Source organism: Triturus cristatus, chromosome 4_1 (assembly GCF_964204655.1).
Source record: "Triturus cristatus chromosome 4_1, aTriCri1.1, whole genome shotgun sequence".
Lineage (NCBI taxonomy): Eukaryota > Metazoa > Chordata > Amphibia > Caudata > Salamandridae > Triturus > Triturus cristatus.
The window spans coordinates 930,780,541-930,807,292 of NC_140585.1; the positions used below are offsets into that span (position 1 = coordinate 930,780,541).

Below are 26,752 nucleotides of genomic sequence, written 5' to 3' on the forward strand. Positions count from 1 at the left end.
TCTTCTGTGCCTTATCCTGAGAGCAAATCAGCCTTTTGGTTGCATATTCTTGGATGATAAGTTATAGTAAAAGGATATTCTGCAAAAACAGAGACCATCTTAATTGTTGAGCAGTTGAAGTCTTTGCTGATTTGAGGTTTTGCAAGTTAAGATTATCTTTAGAAACAACTGTATCATGAGAAGTCCCAAACAAATTGTGTCTCAGTTCTAGGAAGACTTCCAAATAGCAAATAACTCATTGTCAGCTACAGTGTTGTTCTTCTCATATGGCCTTAATTTTTGAGAATGTAAAGCTGCACGATGTAACTACATTGCTTTGGGATGCTGTTGAGACGAGATTGCCTGCGTGTCCTAATTGGAAGCATCTGCCTTCACCACAAAAAGTAATTCTAGCTGTGGAGGACGAAGATAGGCGGCATGGTGAACACTCCTTTCTGAATTGTACAGACATTGGCGGCCCGGGGAGTCCACTTAAATGAAACCTCTTTCCACAGAGATAGGCGCTTCAATAGATGACAAATGTTTGATGAAGCACTCATAAAGATTAGGAAAACCTAATAAGACCTGTATGTTCTTCACAGATCTTCGAGTTGACCAGTCTCCCATGGCGCAAATCTTTTTTGGATCTTCTGAACTTCTAAAGAAGTCATAACAAGTCCCAAGACCTCCTCAGAAATGATATTAAACTAATATTTCGTAAACTTCACAATTCTCATAATTTTTCCAAGCCCAATTTTAGATGATGTCCATGTTCTTTTTCTGAGTCAGAACAGACAAGAAGGTCATCAATGTAAATGATTACGAAAAAATCAAGATATTCTTGAAATACCTCATTAACAAAAGATTTGATGGCTACTGGTGCATTGCAGAAGCCAAAGTGTCTGACCAAATACTCTTACAAGCCATATTGTCTTAAACATGGTCTTCCAATCATCTGCATCCTCTATCCTGTTCAGATTTTCCACTCCACTCAGATCTAATTTTGAATAAATTGTTGCAGTTTTCACCTGAACAAATAATACAGAATTGAGTGGGAGCTGTTAATGGTTCTTAATAGTAGACTTGTTCAAGGACTCAACCAACCATTGCCTTCCGGGACAAAATATAAAGAAGAGGCCGCTGGAGAACTCAGGGGTTGAATAAACCTATTAGCAAGATTTTCCTCTAAGCATTTTTTGAGGTGCTCATTTTCTATTGAAGGTAAAGCATACACCCTACTGCTAGGAATTTGGCCATCAGGAATTAAATCAATCCAAAAATCAAATGGCCTGTGGTGAGGCAGGGTCTCATCGGTTTTTGGTCAAATACATCTGTGAATGAAGAGTAACCTGTCAGGTAAATGCACTACGGGTTGCTTTGTAGCAGTAACTATGGGGCATATTATCAAGAAAGGGCGTTAAAATTATCGCGATAATGGGCTTGATAATATGCCCTTGAGAATTCCCATAGAAGCCCTTGTTCTGGTGTCAACATGGGCTTCTATGGGAATTCTCAAGTGGGCTAGCTGTTGTGAATGTCCTCCGTCGCCGGGGTCCTCTGTTGTATACCCACCCCCTCTGCTAAGTCTACTGTGGGCAGAAAGAGGATGCCTCAGGAGCTACACTGTCATAGTGTATGCTCTAATGTCCCCCTGCTGAAGAAGCCATCTGCGGACCCGAAAGACCTTAAGAACTTCAGACCTATCTCCCTGCTACCCGTACCCAGACAAGGTAATCGGGAAGGCCATCAACACCAACCACGTCCTGGACATCTCCCAATCCAGCTTCGGAAGCAACCACAGCACCAAGACCGCCCTCCTCGCTGCCACCGATGGCATCCGCTTTCTCCTTGACCAGGGCGAAACAGCAATCCTCATCCTACACCGTCTCCCACCACACCCTCATCACGAGACTTCATGATGCCGGCATCCGCAACATAGCCCTGGACTGGATCCACTCATTCCTCACCGGTTGAACACAGTGAGTCAGACTACCACCGTTCCTCTCAGAACCCACAGATATCAGCTGCAGAATGCCCCTGGGCTCCTCCCTGAGTCCCTCCCTCTTCAACATCTACATGACCCGACTCGCAGCCATCGTCAGGAACCACAGACTCAACATAGTCTCCTATACTGATGACACCCATCTGATCCTCTCCCTCACAAACAAACCCACAGCTGCCACAGACAACTTCCACAATGGGATGAAGGCCGTCGCCACCTGGATGAGAGACAACTGCCTCAAACTCAACTCAGACAAGACTGAAGTCCTCATCCTGGGACCCACCCCATCAGCTTGGTACGACTCCTGGTGGCCCGCTGCACTAGGAAACACCCCATACGCCCACGGACCACGCACTAAACCTTGACATCATACTCGACTCCTCGCTTACAATGAACTACCAGATCAATGCTGTTTCCTCATCTGCTTCCACACACTTCGCCTGTTCCGCAAGACCTTCAGAGGAATTCCCACTGAATCCAGAAAGACGTTCACTCACACACTCATCAGCAGCAGACTCTACTTCCTGTTAAGGGCAATCCTACCTCTTTTCTTTCACAATAGGTCATTTTGAATCTTGGAGGGATGAGGTTGTTTAAAATCACAGGTGATCCATCTTCCATACCTATTAACTATAAATACACATACATCTCTGCTACATATATGTGCTCACATCCACTTGGCTAGATTATGAATGCACTTCCTGACTACTAGTAGAAGCATACTCAATATCTTACACACACTCAAACGAAAATACCCACATGCAATCCCCCTGCATTCACACTTAGTACTGCTACATGCAAAAGACAACCAGGCTTTGAGTCTAAAAACACACACTATTAAAAGCAAACCAGCTATAGGCGCTTATCAACATATTGAGACCGAGGTTGGGTGAAATTGGAAAGGCTATTTATTCGTCGTCCTACATTCAAGTGTTAGAGGCATTCCAGTTTTTTAGTGGTGCACCAGAAACTCCGTTGCTTTTGAAGAACATTTTTGATTTTGGGTGAGATTGTTTAAGACCAGGCCATCACTTGGGTGAGAGTAGACCTAAAGGTGGTACGTTTGAAATATTATTAAGCTTGGCAATCAATTCCATGGAATAAGTTATTGTTGTGATTTTGTCCTTAGCATATATTTGGTAGAGTGAATTTTCGATTTGGCTGGTCATTTGAAAGCCAGTTTAAATAAGAATTGGATGGATTCTTAGCAATAACTATTTTTTGAATCAATAAGGCAATGTTCTAATTATAGAGATTTGAAGTCGTTTTTTTAAAAAATTTATTTTATTGACTGTCTTAGAACATACAGCAGTGAGACTCAGCATACCTAGAAAACACTGCATTGTACACTCACTTAACAGACATGAGACCGTAGGCATCAATTGAAGACACACCAGGTATACGGAGGACACGATAAAGCGTTGAGCTTACCCAGTAGCAATTCGCCACCCATGCTTAGCCATCCGCAGCGTTTACATGTTATGACGGTAACCGGCAACAGTTTGGGAAGTCCACATTAGAGATTTGAAGTAGTTTTGATAAGAATCTTTAAGTGATTTGTTCTTTTCTACGTGCCCCTATATCCGTTTCTACTTGGTTATTCGTGCACTTTCGACATGCACATTTTGCATTATGCTGGATTTTACACACACACACATACTCGCGTGATTCTTTCTGCACATATGTTTACCTCATTACATACAGGAACAATTACACGCATTCCACAATACCTTTTTTCGAGTCACATGCACACAAACATGGCGGAGCTCAGCTATACTAATGGCAATCAAGCAACTTTCCTGGCACTAAATAAACTTCACATTCAGACGAAAAGTTAGGCATATGCATTGCATGCGCCGTGCAAAGAGTCACACTGGTGTAAGATACCCCATTGCTCTCTTCCACCGTCCTCAAGTGTGGCTGCTGTTGCCCCAAGCCTGCCCTCTTACCTCCTCGTCTCGGCTGTACTCATTAACATTCAGGATGAGTTTGATCCCCTGCAGGCTGATCTCCAAGTCGCAGGTTGAAGGGGGTCGCAGATGAACTGTGAGCTTTCTGGTGGTGGCAATCTGAAACAGAAAAACAAAACAAACAAGGAGGGTCAGAGGTTAAAAAATCGAGGGCAGTCCTTGCACCAAAACACATGCGGTTAGCACCGCACTCACAGAGGCTTAGTTCATGCCAGAGGCAGGGAAAGAGCGAGGCTGTCGCCGCACGCTTAAAGTATGTGAGGGAGATGAAAAGTGCACTCATTTTGGAGCTGAGTAAGCTTAGCTACCCAATAGCACATTTTTCCTGCCATGAGAATATTCCCTTGTACATCCAACTCTGAATAATCGATTTATAAATGGGAGTACAAGCCTCTGGGGCACAAAGTCGATGTTGCTGTGTTCTTGCTTCTGTGTACTGGGACACTGATAACCAGGCCCCACTGCATGTGGCCTGACCCCTACAACATGTGGAAATTGGTTACCACCTAATTGGCCTATTTAACTTTCTTATAAGGCTACAGTATATGGTGCCCAAAATACATCTCTAGCATGTAAAGTTAACTGTCACCTACGGAAGACAGCAGTAGTGTGCCATCCACTAGTGTAACCAGGCAAGCATGACCCAGGCCCACCACTCCACCCTGGCAGCTGCAGTTTAAAACCTGCAGTAGGTCCCCTTTTGAGAGGAGAAAACCTCCCTTTTAAAAATTAATAAGTACCCCTAAATAGGCCACAGCTGAAAAAGAAGTGTATGGTATTTAAAAGTAGAACATGTAAAAATGTAGAGTCAACATGTCCTTACAGTGACTAGCAACCAAAAGCTATTTTCACTGTAGAAAGGCTGGCTGGCCCGGTGAGAAACAATGGGAAGCAGGATTAAAGGTTAATTATGCTCTCTCTGGAAAAGGACCAGCTGGTAATGTGACTAAACCACTCTTTTTAATATATGTTGAAAACACAACTTAATGGTGAAATCGGATTAATAATTAAGAATGCTCGTTTAAAGGTGCACCTTATTAAATGTAAAGGTCAAGTACCTTTTAGAAAGTTACCCTTTTCCTGTCTGAAGCTCCTGGAGGCTAATTTGCAATAGCTCTCCAAAAGTATCCCAGCGATTTAATAGTCTCTGATGAGGCGTTATTTACTTTAAAGGAGCCTTCTCTGTCAAAAGGAAATGTTAGGTGATACCTGAAAAGGCCCCAGCTTTTGTCCTTTCAGTCAGGCAGGCACCAACCCAGTGGGGGAGGGCTACACCTAGTACTGGTTTGAAATGACCAAGGATAAGGGCACAGCTTATTACCCTGGCCACTCCTCTGGGTGAAAAATGCAAAAAGGGTGGGTACACAGGTTCCGCACATGGGGAGAAGGGTTTCTCCATCTTGGATTTTGAGAGTAAGAAGCACTGTGGGATTGTTTGTAGTAGGACAAAATGAAACTGCTTCAAAAGTGGGTATTGTTACCCCATGGGACATTTACCTCATTGGTTAGGGAGGGGCCAGGAGACACACCCTCACTCACTAGCTAGTGCCATGCAGAATTATTGCATCACCAGGCACCCTCTTCAGAAACCTTTCTAGACCTGCAGAATAACAGAAGAGGAATGGACCTGCTGTGTGACCTGAGAAGCATGAAGAATTGGACCTGCTCCCTCTTGTAAGGTGAGCACCCTGAATATCACTCCAGAATATCAATAAAACACAAAATCGAGGACAAAATCTAGAAAAAAATATAGACAGGTAAGTCTAGATTTTCTATACCTAACTCCACATTTGGCACATATATCTTCATGGTATGTAGATGTGGAGTTAGGAATAGCAAATGTATAGTTCCCTATATGTACTTATCTTTCGATATTTTGTCCCTCAATACTCCGTTCTCGATATTCTTTTACCACGGTATTCTAGAGGTTGATATTCAGTAGTACAATCCTCTTGTATCCAGGATAAAGAAGTGGACTTCAAGGGTCAGTTGAGTAACTTCCTGTCTGGGTACAGGGCTACAAAAAGTTGGCTGCAAGAGGCATTTTACCGGAAGTTCCCAGCTGCCCAGTACAAACTGGGCTGGACCTGAATCCTGCTGGTGGCCTCTGCTGGAGTGAGTCTTGACCCCTAAGTGCTGTTCCTGTGGTCGTGGGACCCTTGGCTGTGTCTAACGGGCCTACTCTTACCCCCCCTGAAACCATTATGACATTTGTTTTGGGCTTACAGATCTGTGAAGGACAGGGAGAAACCTCCCCGGCCTATCTGACCAGGGTGCGACCTTACTGGGCTAAGTAAACAGGTTTATCCCAATGGGAGTTTCTTCACAGCAGCAAATTCATCTCACTGGACCCTCAGTGAGAACTTATCTGGCCTCGTGGAGCTCCTTGTCAGACACAGCCTGCAGCCTTGCCCTGCTGAAGGATTCCAAGTTTAAAAAAAGAGGCTAAGTATAAATGTGAAAGTCTTGAACAGGCGAAGCTTTCCCGCCAAAACTAATGACTGCAATGGGACCTCGTTCAGTGACTATCCAACTTTATGAGAACGTCCTCGGATACAGCCTGGTGCCTTGCTCCGCTGAAGGATTTTGGCTTCCAAAAGAGACTAAGTCCCAAGGTACAACCTTTCCCGTCGAACCTGTTTGATGTATCTGACTTGTTTTCCCTCACAGACAGCCTGAAATCGCACGTAGGTACCAGTGTCCTGTGACCATTGACTACCATAGACACTTTGTGTTTTTAGGTGCTGTTTTTCCTTAAATCTTTCAAAATTCATATCGCTGGTTCCCCTTTTGGATTTTTGGTCATTTTGCTGTCATCTTGTGAATTAAATGTAACTCTATTTTATAAACTGGAGTGGGATTTTTATTGTGTTATGTTTTTGACGCTTTATTTAACTGTTTCAGTAACTTACGCAGGTCTGCTCTGTGCTATAACCAGAGCTTGAGGTTAAACTAAAAATATGGTATGCTGTGGGAACACATTTTACTTAAGTTAGTGCCACAGTACATTCTGTAAAAAGAATGGTAGGCCGTCGGCTTGCTGGTATAATGATCATTTGAAAATCTTAAAACTGACCTGCCGAAAGGCTGAACGGAAATGGAGGAAGTCCTATTTGGATGAGGACAGGGCTTCTTGGAAGGCCACTATGGCAGAATATAAGAAGGAAATTATTCTGGCAAAATCTAAATATTTTGCCAACATCATTCTAAACTCCAAGAATGACTCTAGAGCAATCTTTAAAATAGTGAAGGATATGACTGTCCCGGAGTGTACTCAATCCAAAATGATGCCAACTCAAGCTCTGTGTGATAGTCTAGCGACCTTCTTTATGGAGAAAATTAGCAACATCATCGATGGACTGAATAAGAATAATTTTTCCCAGAATGAAGGAACCACTCTCAAATGCAATGAGACACAAGACTTAGGGTGGGATATTAGGGTAGAATCAGGTCAACTGTCCTCCCTGAGTTCTTTTGAGCTTCCCTCGGAGGAAGTATTTAATAAAATTGCCATGAGTGTATCCTCAGGGTCTCCTTTAGATCCTCTTCCTTCCAAGATTTGGAAGGAGCTGGGCCCTGAGCTCTTTGCTATTCTGCGTCAGATTTGCAACCGCTCTTTAACCTCTGGTCTGGTGCCAGCATGTTGGAAACAGGCAGTGGTTACACCACTCTTAAAAGAAACGACTTTGGATCCGGCATGTACGGGGAATTACAGACCAATTTCTCTCTTACCATACCCGATTAAAATCATTGAACGGCTGGCCAGTAATTCTTTGTCTCAGTTCCTGGAATCTAATTCTAGACTGGATGATGTTCAGTTTGGCTTTCGACCTGGCCATGGAACTGAGACTGCCTTAGTGACCGTGTTAGACGGCCTTCGACTGCGGGCAGACAGGGGACAATCGGGCATTCTTGTTTTGCTCGACCTGTCTGCTGCATTCGACATGGTGGATCACTGTATTCTGCTGACCAGGTTGGAAGAAGCTGGGGTATCAGGGACAGTTCTGGAGTGGTTTCGTTCCTATCTCTCTGACAGAAGTCAGGCAGTTTCCCTTCCTCCGTACCAGTCTAAATTTTCCAACATCCACCATGTCGTTCCTCAGGGATCGGCTATTGGCCCTATTCTCTTTAACATCTATATGAGACCCTTGATAGGAATTATGAAGGCGCATGGTGTGAGAGTGGTAAACTATGCCGATGACACCCAGCTCTTCTTTTCTTTGGAAGGAGACCAGTCGATCTCCTTAGCATCCTTTCATGACTGCATGCAGGATACTGCCCAATGGTTAAGAAATAACTCACTCCAATTTAATTCAGATAAGACGGAAGTCTTATACTGTGCTGTGGGGAAGGTCCCCCCCCCTTTTCCGCACAGCTTTTGGCCTCCCCCAGCTACGTCTGTTCAAATACCAGTCGGAACAGTACGTAATTTGGGAGTGATGTTTGACGTGAATCTGACCATGGAAATGCAGGTAAATAAGGTGGTGGGAAATTGTTTTTCCCTGATTAAAGCACTAAGGAAGATTCTTCCGCTGCTGCCAAAAACGACTAGGGCGCTGGTCGTTGGTAGCATCATCCTCAGTAGACTTGACTACTGCAATGCCCTATTATTAGAGGCCCCTAAATTTCTGATTGAGTGCCACCAAAGAGTCCAAACTGTGGCAGCCAAGTTGGCATTGATGAAACCTCGCCGCTCGTCTGGGTCATTAGCACTTGCAGAGCTTCATTGGCTACCCATACTGCAGTGGGTTCAGTTTAAGTCTCTGTGTTTGGTCTTCAAGGCCCTCCATGGCCTGGGACCTAGACCTCTTCAGGGGATCTTAACATGGTATACTCCATCAAGGTGCCTCCGGTCTGCCACCGCCTGCTTGGTGAAAGTCCCGAAAACCCAAAGAGCTAGATCAGGAGGAAGAGCGTTTAGCTCGGCTGCGGCCAAACTCTGGAACAGCATCCCTCTGGAATGTAGACAGATGCATGATCTGCTACAGTTTAGGAAAAAGATTAAAACATGGCTGTTTCCCAGAGTTTGATGAACTCGGGAGCCGCTCTGTCAGTCTGTGCTATTTCTCCCCCCCCCACCGCTTGATGAGGATTTACTTACTAGCGCCAAGATACCCGTTGGGTGATAGCTGCGCTCTATAAGTTCCTTATACAATACAATACAATACAATACAGTGAATTAATCACTGGCATTTTCGTATAATTTAAAAAAATATGATTTCTTTTTCTCACTGAGCTGCGTTATACCCTTCACTCTTGGTACTGGTACCTGGAGTGTGCATTAAGAAACATTAAAGTAAACATACGTGACAAAAGAAGGAAAGCAATCGCCGAACTTGTGCATACAACAAAATGAATGTGGCATCTAGAATCTTGCTTCAGTCTTCCATTTGGTTTGAGCAATGTGGCTGTTCTCCTTATTTACTCCACAGTCCACATGGGAGGTAGTCCTTTGGGTGGTTTCAAATAGAGGACAATTCTATGCTCTGTTTTTTAGATGGGTGTCCATAGCATTACTTAATGTATTTAAGATTAGATGACTCCTCCAAAAGAAAGTGTCGACCCATTACTGTGAGCCTCCTCAGGACTTTGGAAGAAGGAAGTTCTTGCTTGGCAAACATGGGTCGTCCGCTTGGGCACGACCTAGTTACTTCCGGGGGGGAAACTGCAGAGTGCGCTTTGAGGGAAGAATAGATCAAGCTAGAGGAAGAAGCGAAGGTCTTCATCTGCTATGGGGGCATGGGTGTGGCTGTCAGGGTTCCGAGTGGTGTAAGCCTACATCCGCTAGTGCAGATTGCTTTGGTCTGGAAGAGAATGGGGAAGCTGCAGGGTGCGCTGACACACGTAGTCGGGACGCAACGGAAGCCTTCGTTTGTTACTCCTTTTGATCCCAAAAGTCTTCCGTGTGTTGGGGTCGGGTCAGACGGCATGTGCAGGTCTGCTCCAGAGTGCCTGACCCGTACATGCCGTCTGATCTGGCCCCGCCATTCATTTTGTTGTATACACAAATTTTGCTTTCCTTCTTTTGTTACGTATGTTTACTTTGATGTTTCTTGATGATGTTTCTTAATGCACACTCCAGGTACCAGCACCAACAGTGAACAGTATTACGCCACCCAATGAACAAAATAAATCATGTTTTTTGTAATTGTATGAAGATACCAGTGATTAATTTGAGTATTCACTGTGGCACTAACGTATGTAAAATCTGTTCCCACAACATACCATATTTTCTGTTTAGCCCCATTTTCATGCCTAGGTATTGTAGAATCACTAGGGAAAACCATTAGATGTCGATACATATAACCAGAGCTTGAGCCCAGGTATAAATTACTGACTGGACATAACAACTTAGTGGAGTACCATCCACTTCAACTAATCAACTAATTATTCATTTTCTCACACCTAGCTCCAGTAAATTTTACTTTAGTATTTAAATTGTATGCAGGAAAAATTAGCTGGCATACTGGTACTACAAAATTAGAAAAAAAAGCATTGGAAGTCAAAATGAATATACATTGTAAAACAACTGAATGTATTTAAGTTAACTATGGGCTGGTATCTTCATGTACATTTGATGGTGTAGTGCCATAGTTTCAAAATGCCAGGACGTGCTTCATTTGAGGCTTGGGGAAAATAGTGTCGCCTGAGCTCAATAGCTTTTGAAGGTCTAGAATTCATTACAAATATCTATGGCCATAAATATATATCTCCATGGGCTGTACCAGACTATTTTAGTCGCCTTAGTTATGAGTCATGCTCCTGTGAGGAACTTCCATTCATGTATGTGGTGGTGTCATCTCTTCCCTGCCCTACCCCTAATAGACTCACTACAATGGGTGAGGGACAAGTGTGGACTTTCAGGGCTTGTCTCTAGAATGCGCCTTGAGACTCCTTACGCAAAGAACGAAACCTTCTTACATTCAAGAATAATCTGTAAAATCTATGTACTACAGTAACGCTACAGGACGTTCAAACCCAGACCAGCGCTTTGAGGCTGGCTTCATTTTGTAGTGCAGTATATACATATTTTCACTACGGATTGATATGCATTGAAGGATTGCTCTGAAACCAATGAGATCCATCCAAAGGCACATTTTTCATAAATCCACCGAATACTGTCGCTTTGATATTCCGAGAAACATTATGCTTCATTCATCAAGTGGTTAATGCCCATCTTGGATGTCTGGGCCCTGAGTAGACAAAAACATGTTTTCTCACATATGCCAACTCAAAATTATGCCTTCCTCTATTCTTAAATATCAGGGACTCTAGCTTTGACTGTGTGGTAAACTCATGTGTTTTTTCTGCAAAAAAATCCTGTGCTCAAGATTATTTTAGGGTACGATGTCAGATTGTTACACCTACCTTCTTCAAGGTAACTTGTATGGGAGCTGTTAGGGTACAACACTTACCCTATCCATATTTTCCAAAGGACATCACCATAATGGTCTACAGGGCAGGAGGGAGGATAGCATGGCCACTTGCTTGTTTGTACACAGGATGCCACATTGACCTTCTACATATTGGCCCATATTCTGCGATGATTCCAAACGATCCTTCTCTATGAATGTACGCAAGATGACATATTCACCTGTCATTGTCACAGAGTGCCAACTGCGGTGTCAGAACCTGTACTCTCTGAACATCCGTCTAAAGTAATTAATAGACCAATTCTGAGCAAAACCCACTAAAACAAACAGAAAATTCAAGAAATTAGCAACACAGTTGTTTTCAAGTAATTTTTGAGAACTTCTTCCTTGAAAATCAGTAAAAAAAACTGCACAAGCAGAAGTGAGCCTGATTCAGGGCACTAATCCCTTCGCATGCCAACTGCACCACTCTTTTCACCTGTGCTGGATGTGCTCCCATACAAGAAAGTTCTCAACCTTCATTGGTGTGTTGTACTGAATTTCCTCCGGCCCTGAAGCTCTCTGACTGTTGGATTCTCCATCTCCAAGTTCATCAATCAGTGTTGTCCTGCGCCAGCCTCTCTCCTGAATTTTCAAGACTCTCTCTTCCTCCCAGAGTTCTTGCCTTTCTCTCACTACCTGCTTGCTCCATTCTCTACCTGACATCTCAGTTGCTTATTACATACATTTCCGTGCTTTTCTCTAGTGTCCCCTGGCTGACGCAGTCTACGATTTCAATAGTCCGCTAACTTCTTTGCCTGCTGTTACCACTCTCCTCTGGCCAAGTTGCTTACCTTCTTTACTGGGTTACCAGACAGGTCAGCCACAGTAATCCATCATCCAGTTTTGGCAGTCCTGTTTCAGCACTGTCCGCCATGGTCTAGAGGCTCAGTAAATCTGCCTGTTACCCTTCGGGGGTTCACTCAGTCCAGAAGTGAGGGTTGTCGCACTCACCCTCTTTAGTTCTTGTCACTCAGTTTCTTCGTGGCTGCACATGGGATGGCATGTTTAGTTGCATAGCTACACATAGGTGCCACCGTTCGGAATGGTATGATCTGTTGCATAGATGCACACAGGGTGCGAGATCACCTTGTGCATGGCTGCACAAAGGGCAACATGCTCACCTTTTGCATAGGAGAACACAGGATAGTACTTTCATCTGTCTGGCTACAAACAAAAGGCCGAACTGTCATTTTACATGGCTCAACTCAGAATGCCACGCTCATCTTCTGTGTGGCTGTCACGTGGGAGAGCATATAATGCCAACATGTTTCAGCTAACAAGATGCTACACATATCTTCAAGACGGGGACACAAAAATTGCCATGTGGACCGAGCATGGCAACACAGAATATGCTATACCCATTCTGCATGGCTACACACCACACACTCTTTATAGTGAAGGACGCAAGAAGTGGAGTCCCCTTCTAAATAGCTGCACTCAGGGTGCACTATTTGCATTCTATATTGTAGCACAACTCGTGACACACTCACATTATGCCTGGCATCTCACAACACAACACACTCATCTTTTGCATGACTGGATAAGGGGACCCCACTACCTTCTTCACAGTAGGACAGAGCATGCCAATCTCACTTTGGAATGGCTGCACATGGGATTCCACATTCACCTTCATAGTTGGACAAAGGAAACCTTACTTAACCTTCTACATGGCAAGTCAGAAGAAGCCATACTCATGCACTCACGCTTGGCCTCAAACAGGATGCTGCACTTACCTCAAAGGCTGCCTCCAGGAAGTCACACAGATGGTGGCATAGAAACGCGTTCTCCTTTTGAATTTGGTGCCCCAAGTGTACCTCAGAATCTACATGGCTGCACACAGGGTGCTATGCTAGCAGGCACACAAGAAGCCACACTTTCCTCCCGTCTGCATCTCTAAACATAGAATGCCATATTGCTCTTCTGCATGGCATAACTCGAGATGGCAGATTCACCTCCTGCATGGCTGAAGACATCAGACAAACTTACTTCATGGCTGCACACAGGATGCTACTATTACCGTGTGCACAGCTGGACATAGGGGGCCACACTAACCTTCTGATGATTACACAAAGGATACTACTTCAATCCTTTCCACTGCTGCATTAAGACTGACAATCTCACTTTCTGCATGATGGCTTATGTCATTCCATAAAAAAGAAAGGGTGCTTCTCTCAAGCTCTTCATTGCTTTACATGCGATGACACCGTGCCTGCAGCATGGCGACGCACCTGCGGCACACTCACCTTCTGCATGGCTGCACATAAGATGCCATTGCCTTGATGACACGGGACTTCCACAGACCCCAGGAACTGCACAGTGAACCTCTCCATCCAGCAAGTGTTCCTCTTGAGTCCTGAAATAGAAATTACACAGTGAAGGTGGCGGCTGGGCTCTCTGTGACGGGTTCTGGAGGTTTCACTTGGTCAAGAATGTAAATTGTACTCAAATCCCTCTTAAAATGTCATAGACGTATTACAGACTGTCCACTGGTAGTGCCCAACTAACAAGCCACCACTTCAATAGCAGACGTTTTAAAGAGCAGTATCTTCTGGGTGGTATATTTTTGCAATGTAATAAACTAATTGTTAGACACTTGGGAAACAATTCTCAGCCTTTCTGTGGTGGATCCACATTAGCTGGAAAGTCAATGGACAATGAAAAGACCTATCCTACAATAAGTCATAACATCATCGAACAAAGATGAGCAAATGAAGGAAACACATTAGCACGTAAGCACTTGTGCAGTGGGAAGTATGGCTCACTGAAGGAGTGATAAAGGGCATTTTCAGTGGCAGAAATGTATTCAGCAATGCGCCACCCGAATATGTGGCAGATCGGATGATACGCAACATCGAAAGACTTTGTGTGGCATAGTATGTGAGCATAGGCAAGAGATCTAGCCCATTTTGTCACATTGTCATCTAACATGTGTTTACTAGGGATGGCCAAAGTGAAACCATACATGCTCAAAATTGGGCACAGTGAGGAATTTGTATTTTTAACCTATGGAAAGAAGGGCATAGTTTTATTTCACGTGACCTGTTCCTATCAGATGGATGACCTGCCCAACGAGAGTGGGATTCAGGCCGAAGGGATTTGTGTTTTTCTGCTGATGATCCGGACTGCTCTAGCCCCAAAGAACAAATGGGAAATACAAATTCCTAGACTCGCAAGCCACATTTACTTCTCTGCTGACATAAATCCCAAAGTAGGACTTCTGGTAAATGAAATGAAAGGTAAACCACACCATCGACAAACAGGCGTAGGAAAGCAGATAATAAGTTCTATCTAGCAGAGTCTTTGCCAATGCAGAATGAATGATAGTCCTAAACTTGCTTTGAAATGGAACAATCTTTTATTTGAAGTTATTGTGCCTGTGGAAATTCTTGCCTCATTAGAGACGATATTGGGTTCAGTACACTCCATAAACTTAAGACTACAAAACTTTTAAACGTTGTATCTGTTATGCTATACCTCTGACAGAATAACAAGGTGAGCTAAGAATGATAGTGGTGAAAAGACTAAATGCCCTAAATGTGGATTAGTGGCCGCAAATATGCTGCATATGTTTGTTTCTTGCCCAAAATTGGGGGCGTTCTGGGAAAAAGTGAATCAGGTTATCAGAATATGTCTTGGCTTTGATTTACAGTTTACTCAAAAGGAGATTATGCTTTGGTATGGGGCTGAAACAGACCTAGGATTAAAACAATTCTTATCCATCACTTTTGTTTCGGCCAGGTTGTGTATAGCTGGGGCATGAATCTCTCCGTTGCCTCCTAGGACAGCAGATAAAGTGGCATCAGGCATTGAATTGTTAGGACAAGAAAATGTCAACTTTGTAAAAGTGGCCTTTTCAGAATTGTCACTTAAAACCCAACTTTGCCATTAAAGAGGGTTTTAAATTCCAATTCATTTGAGTCCAAACTTGACATCACTATCTGTTCGCAATCAAAAGTTAGTACTTAAGTAATATCAATCTCAAAACATGGAAAGGAGATGCCTCTTACCAATGACCTCCTTCACAGGGCTGACCACTTCATGGGCATAGAATGCTGGGAATATCCCCCGCTCCCCCGTTCGCATGTTGTATCCTCTGTACCAGTAATCATCTTCTTCAATCTCCACCAGTATTGGATCATCAACATCAAGCTCCAACTCATCTTCATGGCGGGGGATGAATCTGAAGGGTAAAAGAGACAGAGACCAATGAAAAGGAGAGAAGGAGATATACAGGAAAAAGAGACCAATAGGATGAGAGAAACAGATACAGAGGAAAAAGAGACCAATGAGAGCGGAGAAAGAGTGAGAGGGAAGAGGGACCATTGGGAGCAAAGAACGAGATGTACAGGAAATAGAGACCAATGAGAAGAAAGAAAGACTGTGAGAGGCAAGAGAGACTAATGAGAGAAGAAATAGAGATGTACAGGAAAAAGAGACAAGTAAGGGGAGAGCAGGACTGTGAGAGGGAATGGGATCCATTAACAAGGTCAAAAGGAGATTGAGTCAGCTATCAATGAGAAGGAGGGAAAGAGACTAATAGTGGAGAGAGGCTACAGAGGGAATGATACATTTAATCGAGAAAGGCTGACAAATGAAAGAATGAGAACATGAGAGAACGACTGGGATACAGAAGGTAGGGATGCGTGTGTGTTTGAGAGAGAGGGAGAGAGAGATTAAAATGGACAATGAAAATGAGAATGAGAGATGAAATGAAGGAGAAAAGGTCACAAACAGAAAAGGGAGACATAGATACTGGGGGTAAAATAGATCAATGGCATGTAGGAACAATATCAAAAGGGAAGACGAGGCCAATGCAAGTGATAAAAAGAGATAGAGATGAAAGTGTTGGGAAATCTGTCAGCCTCTGCAGCATCTTTGACCTGTGTTTTTTTGTTGTTAGTCTGAAATGTTCCGATGTACTAATGGAGCCCCCTCAACGGTCATATGGAATGAATGTCTTTAGTTTCTGCTCTACTTGAGAAACCATAGAAGGGAACCTGTCTAGCCTGCAGAGTGCTTTCTGGTGTTCCTGCTGAATATAATATGTGGCATCATTCAGTAAGCAGCCTTTTCCTTTTTAGCTGAACACTTGGTTTAGGCGTTTCATTCTTTCAGGATTTTTGATTGTACGTTTGAAGATAAAAGACCACTGAGTGGGTCTGCCATTATGGTTGACCACCTACATTCTTTTCACTTATCCTTATCAAATGATAGGAGACGGGTGAGAAACAGCTGAGTGACTGGGCCACCTATAAGTTCTAGGCTGGGATCAAGTGAGGCTAATGCAATTCTGCTGTTCCCTGAAGTGCCATTGCTCAATACTTCTGTGAATATTTTTAAACCACTTTATAATTTGTATCCATATTCAAAAGTGTCAGTTGTAGAGGCCTCCCCAGCCTGGGTACATATAAATGATCACGCCACACATGGAGCTCGGTCTTACATGTTTTTATTCTTCTTCAGTGTAACCATTTACTGTCTGTACTACAGCATTCATTTTCTTAACCAGACCCAATCACTTACGTTAGAGGGGTCCCACTATCTCTAACACACACAATACTACATCTCCCACTTTGTTAAACAAAAAGCACAAAACAAAATATATAATAACTCCTCAAATTAGTCTTTGAGGTGCTCGAATCAATCTTCCAGATCTCATGGTGTGAGGTTGAGGAGACACAGGAGACATAAGAGAAGCATCCGCGTCCGTCACAGGTGACACAGGCACAGGTGCAGTCTTTAGATTCTCCTGACTCCCAGATGGAAGGGTCTCACTCTGAACGTCTGGAGTCAATGACATTTGAAGCAGGTGTTTGAAATAAGAAGAATCTCTTGTGATTGACTTTCCAGGACAATGACCTGTCACCATGTGTCCTTTGCTAGTCACAACCCTCAGTGGGTCAGCATCAAAAGGAGCATCAGACTTGCGTTTCCATTTCTTCCTGACAATGGCTTGGTCTCCTCTTTTGAACACAGTACTCTGAGAACAGCGACATCTATCTGCGTTGATCTTCATTTTGCGTTTGTGAGACAAATCAGTAGTGCAAAATTTATCAACGTCAATAGATATTTCAGTGGTCCATTGTGGCAATTTGGTTCCTATGGCTTTCCCAAACATTGAAGTGGCAGTGCTTTCACCTGTGGTAGAATGGGGACTTGACCTATATGCATGAAGAGTAGAGTTAAGAACTGATCTGAGTTCAAGTTCTTTCAGCGCACAGCACTGAACGGTCTTCTTTCGGGTGCCCATAAATGGATCGACGACACCATTTGCCTAAGGCCAGAGAGGTGTTCTTTCCTGATGCTTGACATTTAGATGAGTGAGAAAATCTTTAAATTCCCAACTATGGAAAGGCGGGCCATTGTCATATTTCAAAATCGAAGGAACACCCCAGGTTGAAAAAATGCTTTTTAGTCTCTCATTGACTCTGTTGTGAGTGGTTGACGACAGATCTTCCACAAGGGGAAAATGGAAATATTCATCAACAGCTACTCAAAGATGATGACCATTGTCAAGGGGTGCAAAGAAACCAATTGCCATCTTCTCCCATGCATGCATTGAGAGATCAGACGTGTTTAAGGGATGCATGGTTGTTTTGGATGACAAGCAGTTGCACAAATGACATGCCCTTAATTTCTTTTCAACTCTTTCATCAAGACGAGGGAACCACACTCGATCCTGTAGAGGGCGTTTAGTACCAATAACTCCACAATGTCCTTCATGGGCCAGTTCAATGACTTGTTGTCTCAGGTTCTCAGGTATAACAATTCTCGATCCATGTAATATAGTGCCTTCCGGGGTAACTGAAAGTTCTACCTGCACATTTTTGAATTTCTTGTATTCAAGGTCATCATGAAGAGGTCAAGTATGTTTTCTCTAAGAATGATGTGTAATAATATCTTTGAGCATTAGCACTTCTCTGTCAGTGCTTGTGGCAAAAATGATTTGTTCCACTGATAAGGCAGCAGGGCTACTGTGTTTTACGATGAAGTTAACATAAGCATCATCCGCTTGAGAAGTGCAATGACACAGTATTGGTACACATGAGAAGTAGTCAACCAGGTTTTGATCTTTACCTGGACGATGCAAAATCATATAATCAATAAGAGGAGGACCCTTGGCTTTAGGAAGCAGAAAATGGTCAGTAATGCTTGGTGGTCAGTGACAAGTGTGAAGTGCTTTCCATACAAGAACACATGAAAATGTTCACAAGCCCAAACTGCAGCGAGGCTTTCTTTTTTTCAGGTTCTGAATAAGCATGTTCTGTCTGTGACAAACTCCTCATAGTATAAGCCGCAATGAGGAGGTCAATATTTCTTAGTGCATTAGACTGTCCATAGTGCTGGGCAAGTATGGCACCTAACCCCACTGGGCTGACATCAACAACAATCTCTGTTTGTATTTTCGGATCCAAGTATGTTATTTCAGTAGCATTCTCAATTGCATGTTTGATTTTCTTGAAGCTTTTTTCACATTCATGTGACCATCGAATGTAGCATTTAGTTTCGTTAAGTCTCTCACAAGGGCACTTACAGTGGCAAAGTCACGTATGTACCTTGAACAGTAACTGGCCATACCACGGAAGGATTGCAGCATAGTTACATCTTGTAAGGTAGAAGTGGATAACAAAGCATGTACTTAATTCGGACCAGGGTCATTCCCCCAACAGAAAATATATGACCAAAGAACTTTGTTTTATGAAACTAAACACTTTGCTGCATTTAAGAGTGAGACCTGCATCCACAAGTATACGACTCACTTGTGTCAGAGCTTTATCATGTTCCTTTCGTGTAGCCCCAAAAACCAGTATGTCATCAGCGTAAATGAAAGCATTTGTGACTGGCTGTATCATGAGGCGCATAACATTCTGAAAGAGTTCTGCAGCTGATGACACTCCGAAACGTAGTCTTTTATACCTAAATAAAGCAAGATGAGTCAAAGAGATAGTAATGTACCTGCAATGGAGCGCCCATTCTCTTTCAGTGTGATTTTAGGACAGTCTCCAAATGAATTTTGCACTTGCACTTGTTAATCTCTCTTCGACAGGCATTCTTCCTTACAAGACACTAATCCAAATGCACATGTTGGCCAGTGGTCGACATTGACATCACACACCCATCTTCCTCACTGTTGCTTGACAATGACAAACTTTTAGAGAAGGAATTTGATGACATCTGATGTTGCCGCTTGGCCTTGTGGGTGTGGTTGGAACGTCTCTGGAACTTTCTGGCATCCATTTTGTATTGTAAATGTAATGCACTTGATCTTTCCTTCACTTTTCAAATCGTTACAGAATGGTTCTCTTTCCCACTGCGTTCGCATATCTGTCCAAAGGCACGACACATACCTTTATGTGTATAGGAAAATCCAAATTGAAAACACAACTTCTTTTTCTTTGGAGACATTAATTTGTGGCCTTTTACCTTCTGTTTCGGCTTACTTTTCATACTCAGTGGTAATTCATTTTGGGCCATTCTGGCCTCCATATAAGTTGCTCGTTTGTCAGCTCTTTCTTCTCCTCTAGCAGCCATGAGTACTCACTCGAAACTGAGTGCCTCTTTCAGCATTTTTTGTCAGAAGGAATCGGAGAGACAACTATCAGTTATCCTGAGATGCATGGCCTCTTTATCATTGAACTTGCAATGCTTGATGAGCGAATTAAGTGTTTCTACAAGCTCATCCATCGTTTCACCATCTTATTGCCTTTCTTGACTGAAAATATACCTTTCATAGTCAACATTTGGCATTGCATTGAACTTGGTGTTTAACACCTCTTTGATTTGACAATACGTCACTTCCTCACCATGTGGTATTTTCTTTATCACTTTCTTTACTCCCTCACCTGCCAAATTCTTTACATATTTAAGGATCTTTTTGCCATTTGCTTCTTCCAGCACATCAATAAAATAATCTAAGGATTCAATCTGGGCAGTCAATCTGTCGCCAATATTCTGCCTTTTTGGTGGTATCCAAGGGAGGCGGTAATTTTAGAAATGCAGTAGCTTCATTACGTGTGGAACTTTCTGCTGTTGGGAGCTTCTGCTGCCCACTCCGACTGGCACCTTTGTTAAGCACTAGCGATGCGCTAACATTTGGGTCCCACGCTCCGGTTGTGACGCACCATCTTCTTTGGCGGTGAGTGGCAGCTTTGTTTCTTGTAAGGATCCTCCCCACTCTCACCTCTTTGCATTGTAGCCAGTTTCTACTGCTTTTAGCATTTCTAAGCGTCAGAAATGTTTCCACTTTTAGCGTTTCCTTGCACTCAGCCATGGCTGCCTTTAGCGCTTCTTTGTACGTGGTTGTAGCTGCCTTTAGTGTTGTCGTACTGTATTAATGACGGCTCTGTGTTAGGCTGTTGCACAGTATCCCTTGTCTCGACTTTACCAACAAATCTCTAGCCGACGACAAGCAAACTTTCTGTAAGACCTTCTCTTCCTTCACAGGCCTTGCACTGGCTGGGGAGGCGCTTTGACCCCACATAATCCAATGGTCAGTTTTTCACTTTGACTGAGGCACATGTGGCATGCACTAGCAGTTTGCTGGACTGCAGTAAACACCCCGGGAGAGCACTCTTGGTTTTGCGGGTTGCGGGGTGTACATAATCGCCTATCTCGTCGCCAGTTGCAGCATCTTCCTCAGCCCGGGTACATATAAATGATCACATCACACACAGAGCCCGGTACTACTCGTCTTTATTCTTCTGAGTGTAACTGTTAACTGCCTGTACTACATCATGAATTTTCTTAACCACACCCAATCACTTACATCACTCTTCTACAGAGTCCATCAGGGACTAGATGGGTCCTGCTATCTCTAACACACACAACACTACATCAGTGTTAGATTACATGGTGTGAACCACAGACAAAGACTATATAAATGTGAGAATTGGTGCCCTGGAGGTTAAATACTGATAACCAAGCAGGCTGTTTGCAATGAAGCAGCATCTGCTTCTGATGCTAGCTTATTTTTGTAGGGGTGACCAATAAGCAAAACCAATTTCTTCTAACCTGTCATCTGTAACCTCCTTTGGAGCAATAGTGGAACATTCTATGTGAACGTCTATTCATTTCCGAAACAGGCTTATTTTATCAACGATAGATAATCTCACTTTATTCTGGATGTCTGAAGGGGTAATCTCCAGCGTTTTATTCTGGATGTGTGTATAGGGTACTCTCCAGTGTTTTCTCCAGCTCTGTTCCACTTACCTTCCACTAAATATGATCGCCTAGGGGGTTTACTAAATGATAGCTCAGCAAATGCGTTAATTTCCCTTTTCTCTATAAAATCCTGAGTTTATGGCTGGACATGTTAATCTGTTGAATAGTGACTTTAAGGGGACCCTAAACTCTGTTCGAAGGTAATTTATCCTCGCCTTGATCTATCAAGGGATTTCCCAGGCAATTTATTTGCTAATGCTAAAGTTTGTGAAACATGGAATGCTAATGATCACATTATATACCGGGCAGGACACATCCACTAGCCCTTTGCACAACAGGGACTGGATGTTCATTGCTAAATAGTGTTTTGGATAAATCAACTACTACATTGGCCAGAAACGTACTACATGGACAACCAACACGGAAACCAAAATAGAGAGCTAGTAATGTGGTGGTAGAACCCCCTCAATCTAAGTGTTTTTAAATATTTTTTACTGTGCATATTCCAAAAATACAAAGGAACACAAGCTGTGACTATTCATGCCCAGTACAATACTTCTGAAGACAATCATTGTGCCGCAGCAAAATGAGTGGTCTTGTATGACGTGATCAGGATGACGGGCTGTTTAATAAAGCTCCCTGAACTTTACCAAACCAGCCAAGGTACATTTAAAGTCTGAAATCTCGAATAATCAGAAACAGGATGCTCAGTCAGGTGTCTGAAGGATTAATACAAGACCAGTTCAGCTTAGTGAGAATCTATGTTGCACTGTGATGTGCGCTGACCAGGCCTTCTCCCTGAATGGCGCGTGTGTAGTAACCACAAGATGAGTGTCTGAACTCCAAGCACTTGTGCTGCCCCTGCTCCTCACTGTCATGGTACACTTATGGACAAAGCAAACAAATGGCTCCTATCTCTGTCTCAGTAAACGAGATTGTAAATTTGGGCACAGCCAGGATTATTCAAATGTTTAGTGGTGCTCCTCACTCCCTCGCACTAATCACTTTCTTATACGTCTTGTTTCTTTAGTAGGAGTGTGTCAAATTTGGTAATTTTTCTGTGAAATATGCATAAAAATCGAGGAAAGATGCGTATTATCTGAAACTCGTTACACAAGTATCTCAGCTTATAACCGTGACCATTGCTAAGGGCTCTGGGCTGCTTGGCACTGCCTTCCCAATGTCATGAATGCTGCCTGTGACTCAGAAAAATGGAAATACTCCAGAAACCCTTTGGCTCATATTATTATAAACAAAACCAGCCGCTGGCACAAACCTTCCCAACTTTTCTGATGTTCATGTAGGACACAGTGTCAGTCAGTCAGTCAGTCAGTCAGAATATCTTTATTCGACTTATTACAAGTCATACAAAGAACAAAAAAAAAAATTACTTTGCAATGCAATGCCTACTATACATCTATTTACATTTCCCACACAAAAAAACCTAATAAACAAACAGAAAAAAAAAAAAAAAAATTTAGAAATGAATAAAATATTTCTATACAAATCTATCACGTAAACATGCTCAAACAACAAAAGAAGTTTTAAAGTAAGCTATGGCTAACAGGTTTCGCCCGCATTGCGGCTACCAGAAAGTTTGCCATACAAAAAGTAACATGTATGTTAGGTAGTAGTTGTAGAAAGAGCAGGGCTGGTCTTACTTGGACAAAACCAGCTTTTTTCAAAATAGGCAACAAATATTTCTTTCTCTGCTCATGGTATATACTACAAAACATAACAAAGTGCAGAGTATCCTGCACCGAAAAATTGTCGCAGCAGCACGGTGGGGCCTGCTCAGGCTTCTGCCAGGTCTTAAATGAACCTAGATAAAAATGTATCAAATTAAATCGGAACTTTGATAATAAAAACCTGTGATATGGGAATGTGACAAAGTTCAAGTAGGGGGCGAGTGAGGGTGTACAAACCAGGAGGTTATGTGCCCTTACTGCGGGTTTCAACACTTCGAGATCCTCCCTCCGTGCTTCCTGCCTATCCCTAAATAACTCTTTGATGGTTACTATGTCCTGTCTCCTAATATTTTCCGGAGATGAAAAAAGATCTGGGCGACCCAGATCTGCAAGGGTTTTAGCTACATATGCCAACCAAGGGATACTGGTGTATTTATCCAAGGATAAGACATCGTGCAAAATCTTGTGGTTCAGAGGTAGGTCATCATTTGTCCACAATTTCAGCCACAAGGTTAGCGGAGCAAGGCTCAGGGTATCAGACAGATAGGGCAGACCCACCTCCTTATGGATGGAATACGTTGGGGTGGATTGCGGGACTGAGAGCAAGGATCTAATGAATCTATTTTCTGCTCTCTGAATTGGATCCAGGTTTACGTAACCCCACAGTTGGGAACCATAGGCCGCTATGGCCACTGGTTTGCTCTTGTAGATTTTCAGAAGGGCTTGCATGGGCCTAGCCCCTAGCTTCCCAGCAAAGCCCAAAACCGCTGAGGAGGATCTTATTACCGCCAATCTTTTTGCTCTTATCTGAGGGCCCCAAGTTCCTTTCTGGTCAAATATTACCCCCAAATATGGAAATGTGGACACGTTGGTGACAGGGACTCCCCTGCAAAAAAATGTTTTGTGTCTTTTTTTGTTGCATTCACGCCCCATGAACATCGTGTGTGATTTAGAGGCATTGACCTTAAGGTCCAGCGTCTCCATGAAGCTACCAAAAGCGTCCAGGAGATGCTGTAGGCCTACCCCACTGCATCGTCCGCATACAGGAGCGCTGGAATTTTGACATCTCCTGCATGCGGAACGTCGGCTGCCTGTCCCTGCAGGTGACGGCCCAGCCTGTTGATGTAGATGGTGAATAATACAGGGGCTAGAATACAGCCTTGCCGCACCCCCTTAAGGGATTTAAACAGGGGGGTACGTCTGCCATCATTTGTGACTCGGACAGCTGCAAAAAGCTCCTGGTGCAGTTTAGCCATAAACACAACCAAAGACTCATCAATGCCCATCTCCAACAATAACTGCCACAATTTCGACCTATTCACCAGATCAAAGGCAGAGGAGAGGTCCATAAATGCAAGGAACATGGAGCCCTCCTTTGCCACTGTATATTTAGAAATTAATAGATGTAAGTTTATACATTGTTCGATCGTCCTCTTTTTTTCTCTGAATCCATATTGTAGTTCAGACAACCCTCCACGGCTCTCAACGTTGTCATTAAGTCTGGCTAGAAGAACTCTGCCTAATATTTTTACCGTTGAGTCCAAAAGAGATATGGGCCTATAGGAGGCGGGATCATCTCGCTGGCCTTTATTTTTATAGATAGGGACTATGGTGGATGTGGCCCAAGAACTGGGTACATGGTTGTTGGCTGCGTTAAACACTTTCGACAATACCGCCGACCACAATTTGGGAGAGTACATGAAAAAATCAGCGGGAACACCGTCAGGGCCGGGAGCTTTATGTCTTGTTGTAGCCATCAGGGCTTTTTTCTACTTCTTCGGGGTTGAAGACCAACGGGTCTGCCACTATAGCAGGTACTGAAACATCTGCACTTCCTTTGGACCCACCCTCATATACATTTTTGAAGTGGTTTAGCCATTTGTCGTCGGTGATCACACAGTCCATAAGAGCATTATTGTCTTCAGAAAATAACGGTTGTCTAATGATCTCCCAGAATCTTTTACTGTCCTTCAGTACTGCAGCTGAGAGGAGATTTTCCCATGCTTCGCGTTTAAGGGATTCTTTGCGGTTCTTAATGGCAACCTTGTAGCGTTTCCTTAATCTAACAATATCCTCCCCAGCCCTGGGAGAGGTTTTTAACGCTGTCAACAATGCTCTGTGCGCTTTTGAACAAGCAGAATCAAACCAACGTTTTGTTCCAGAAAATCCTTTTTTTGGCTTGACTAAAAGATCCTTAGCCACCTGGCCACAAATTTCCTCAAAAGCCTCTATAATTTCTTTACCTTGCGCCCCCGATTTTTGACAGATGGCCACTTTGTCCTTTATTTTTGGAAAATTTATTTCATAGAAATTATCCGGGATCACTTTGGCCCATTTCAGTCGTCTGTCTTGGTCGCAGGGTTTCAGGGGGTGTGCTGGTTTAAGTGCTTTTGGCGGTGCTCCCATCTGGCCACCCCAGGCCACTTCAAGTAGTACAGGGTTGTGGTCACTGTAGGGTATTATGACTGTACAATAGACCATAGACCGGTTTAAAATACCTTGTGAAACAAAGATGTAGTCTATCACTGAGCCATGGTGACTGCCAATGTAGGTTGGCGCCCTAACGCCCTTATCGGGTTCATAAAGGTCATGGTTTGCTAATAATTCTTCTAACTCAAGCCCCTCTGTAGAGTGTTCAAAGTGGGGGCCCCGAGGGGCCTCCTCGCCCCCCTCAGTTACATTGTCACCTCTTCCCATACAACCCAGATTACATAGATGAATATTAAAATCTCCTAATAGGATAAACTCATAAACTAAATAGATATTCTGAGACACTTTATTTAAGATATTATCTAGGTTAGCGACATTACTCCCACTGTGTTCGCTGTTCCTAGAGTTGTAAAAATTAATATATATCGTCCTGCAATTGTTACTAGTCGTCCTTTCAACCATTAGGATGTTTACGGAATCTGTATTTATCTGCCTATAGGTGCCCTTCAGATCTAGAGAAAACATAATGGCCAAACCTCCTTTAGCTCTGCCCATGCGGCTAGGGACTGCAGGGATAGAGAAGCAGGTGAATCCATCCCACCAGAAATTAGCCGATATGTCCCACGTTTCTTGCAGGGCATTTATATGTTGCTTAGAAATAAAGCTCACACATGCTTTGTCCTGTCGTTTTGCAGATGAGCCAGCTATGTTCCATGTTATAATTTTACAGGCGTTGTTAGGTAACCTCAGCTCTTTTTCCCCCAACAAACACCCCTCAGCTAAGCTTAAGGATCTGACCGCCTTGTTCTGAGCTACCTCAGGTGCGTTCTGTGTTGGAACGATGTTCAGGGTTGACGCTATGCAACCCTCCCCCTGGTATGATAGCCCAGGGTTGTCCAACGGGACATAACTCTCAAGTGTTTCATAAAATGTAAGCAGGCGGAAACCGTCATTGGTGTAACACTGGCTAAGGTTTATTTCGGGTCTAGTTATGGACTCACTTGCTCGGACATTGCAAGGTTTAAGTCAATCGCAGTTGTTTAGATCCGCTAAGGGAGCATACCTATTCCCCAATCCGCCCCCCCAATCAAAAGGGGTAGCTGCCTG

General features: G+C 43.3%; 1 protein-coding gene across 2 annotated transcripts in view; it reads right to left on the reverse strand.

Annotated features, from left to right (window-relative positions):
* Window positions 1–26,752, reverse strand: part of MAPK8IP2 (mitogen-activated protein kinase 8 interacting protein 2) — a 224,732-nt gene that overhangs the window by 28,975 nt on the left and 169,005 nt on the right. For both annotated transcript variants that reach the window (XM_085653776.1, XM_085653775.1), the window contains exons 7-9: window positions 15,374–15,546; window positions 13,610–13,719; window positions 3,931–4,050 (exon numbers count right to left, since the gene is read on the reverse strand). In XM_085653776.1, the coding sequence (XP_085509902.1) occupies window positions 3,931–4,050; window positions 13,610–13,719; window positions 15,374–15,546 (403 nt within the window). The remainder of the gene's footprint in view (window positions 1–3,930; window positions 4,051–13,609; window positions 13,720–15,373; window positions 15,547–26,752) is intronic.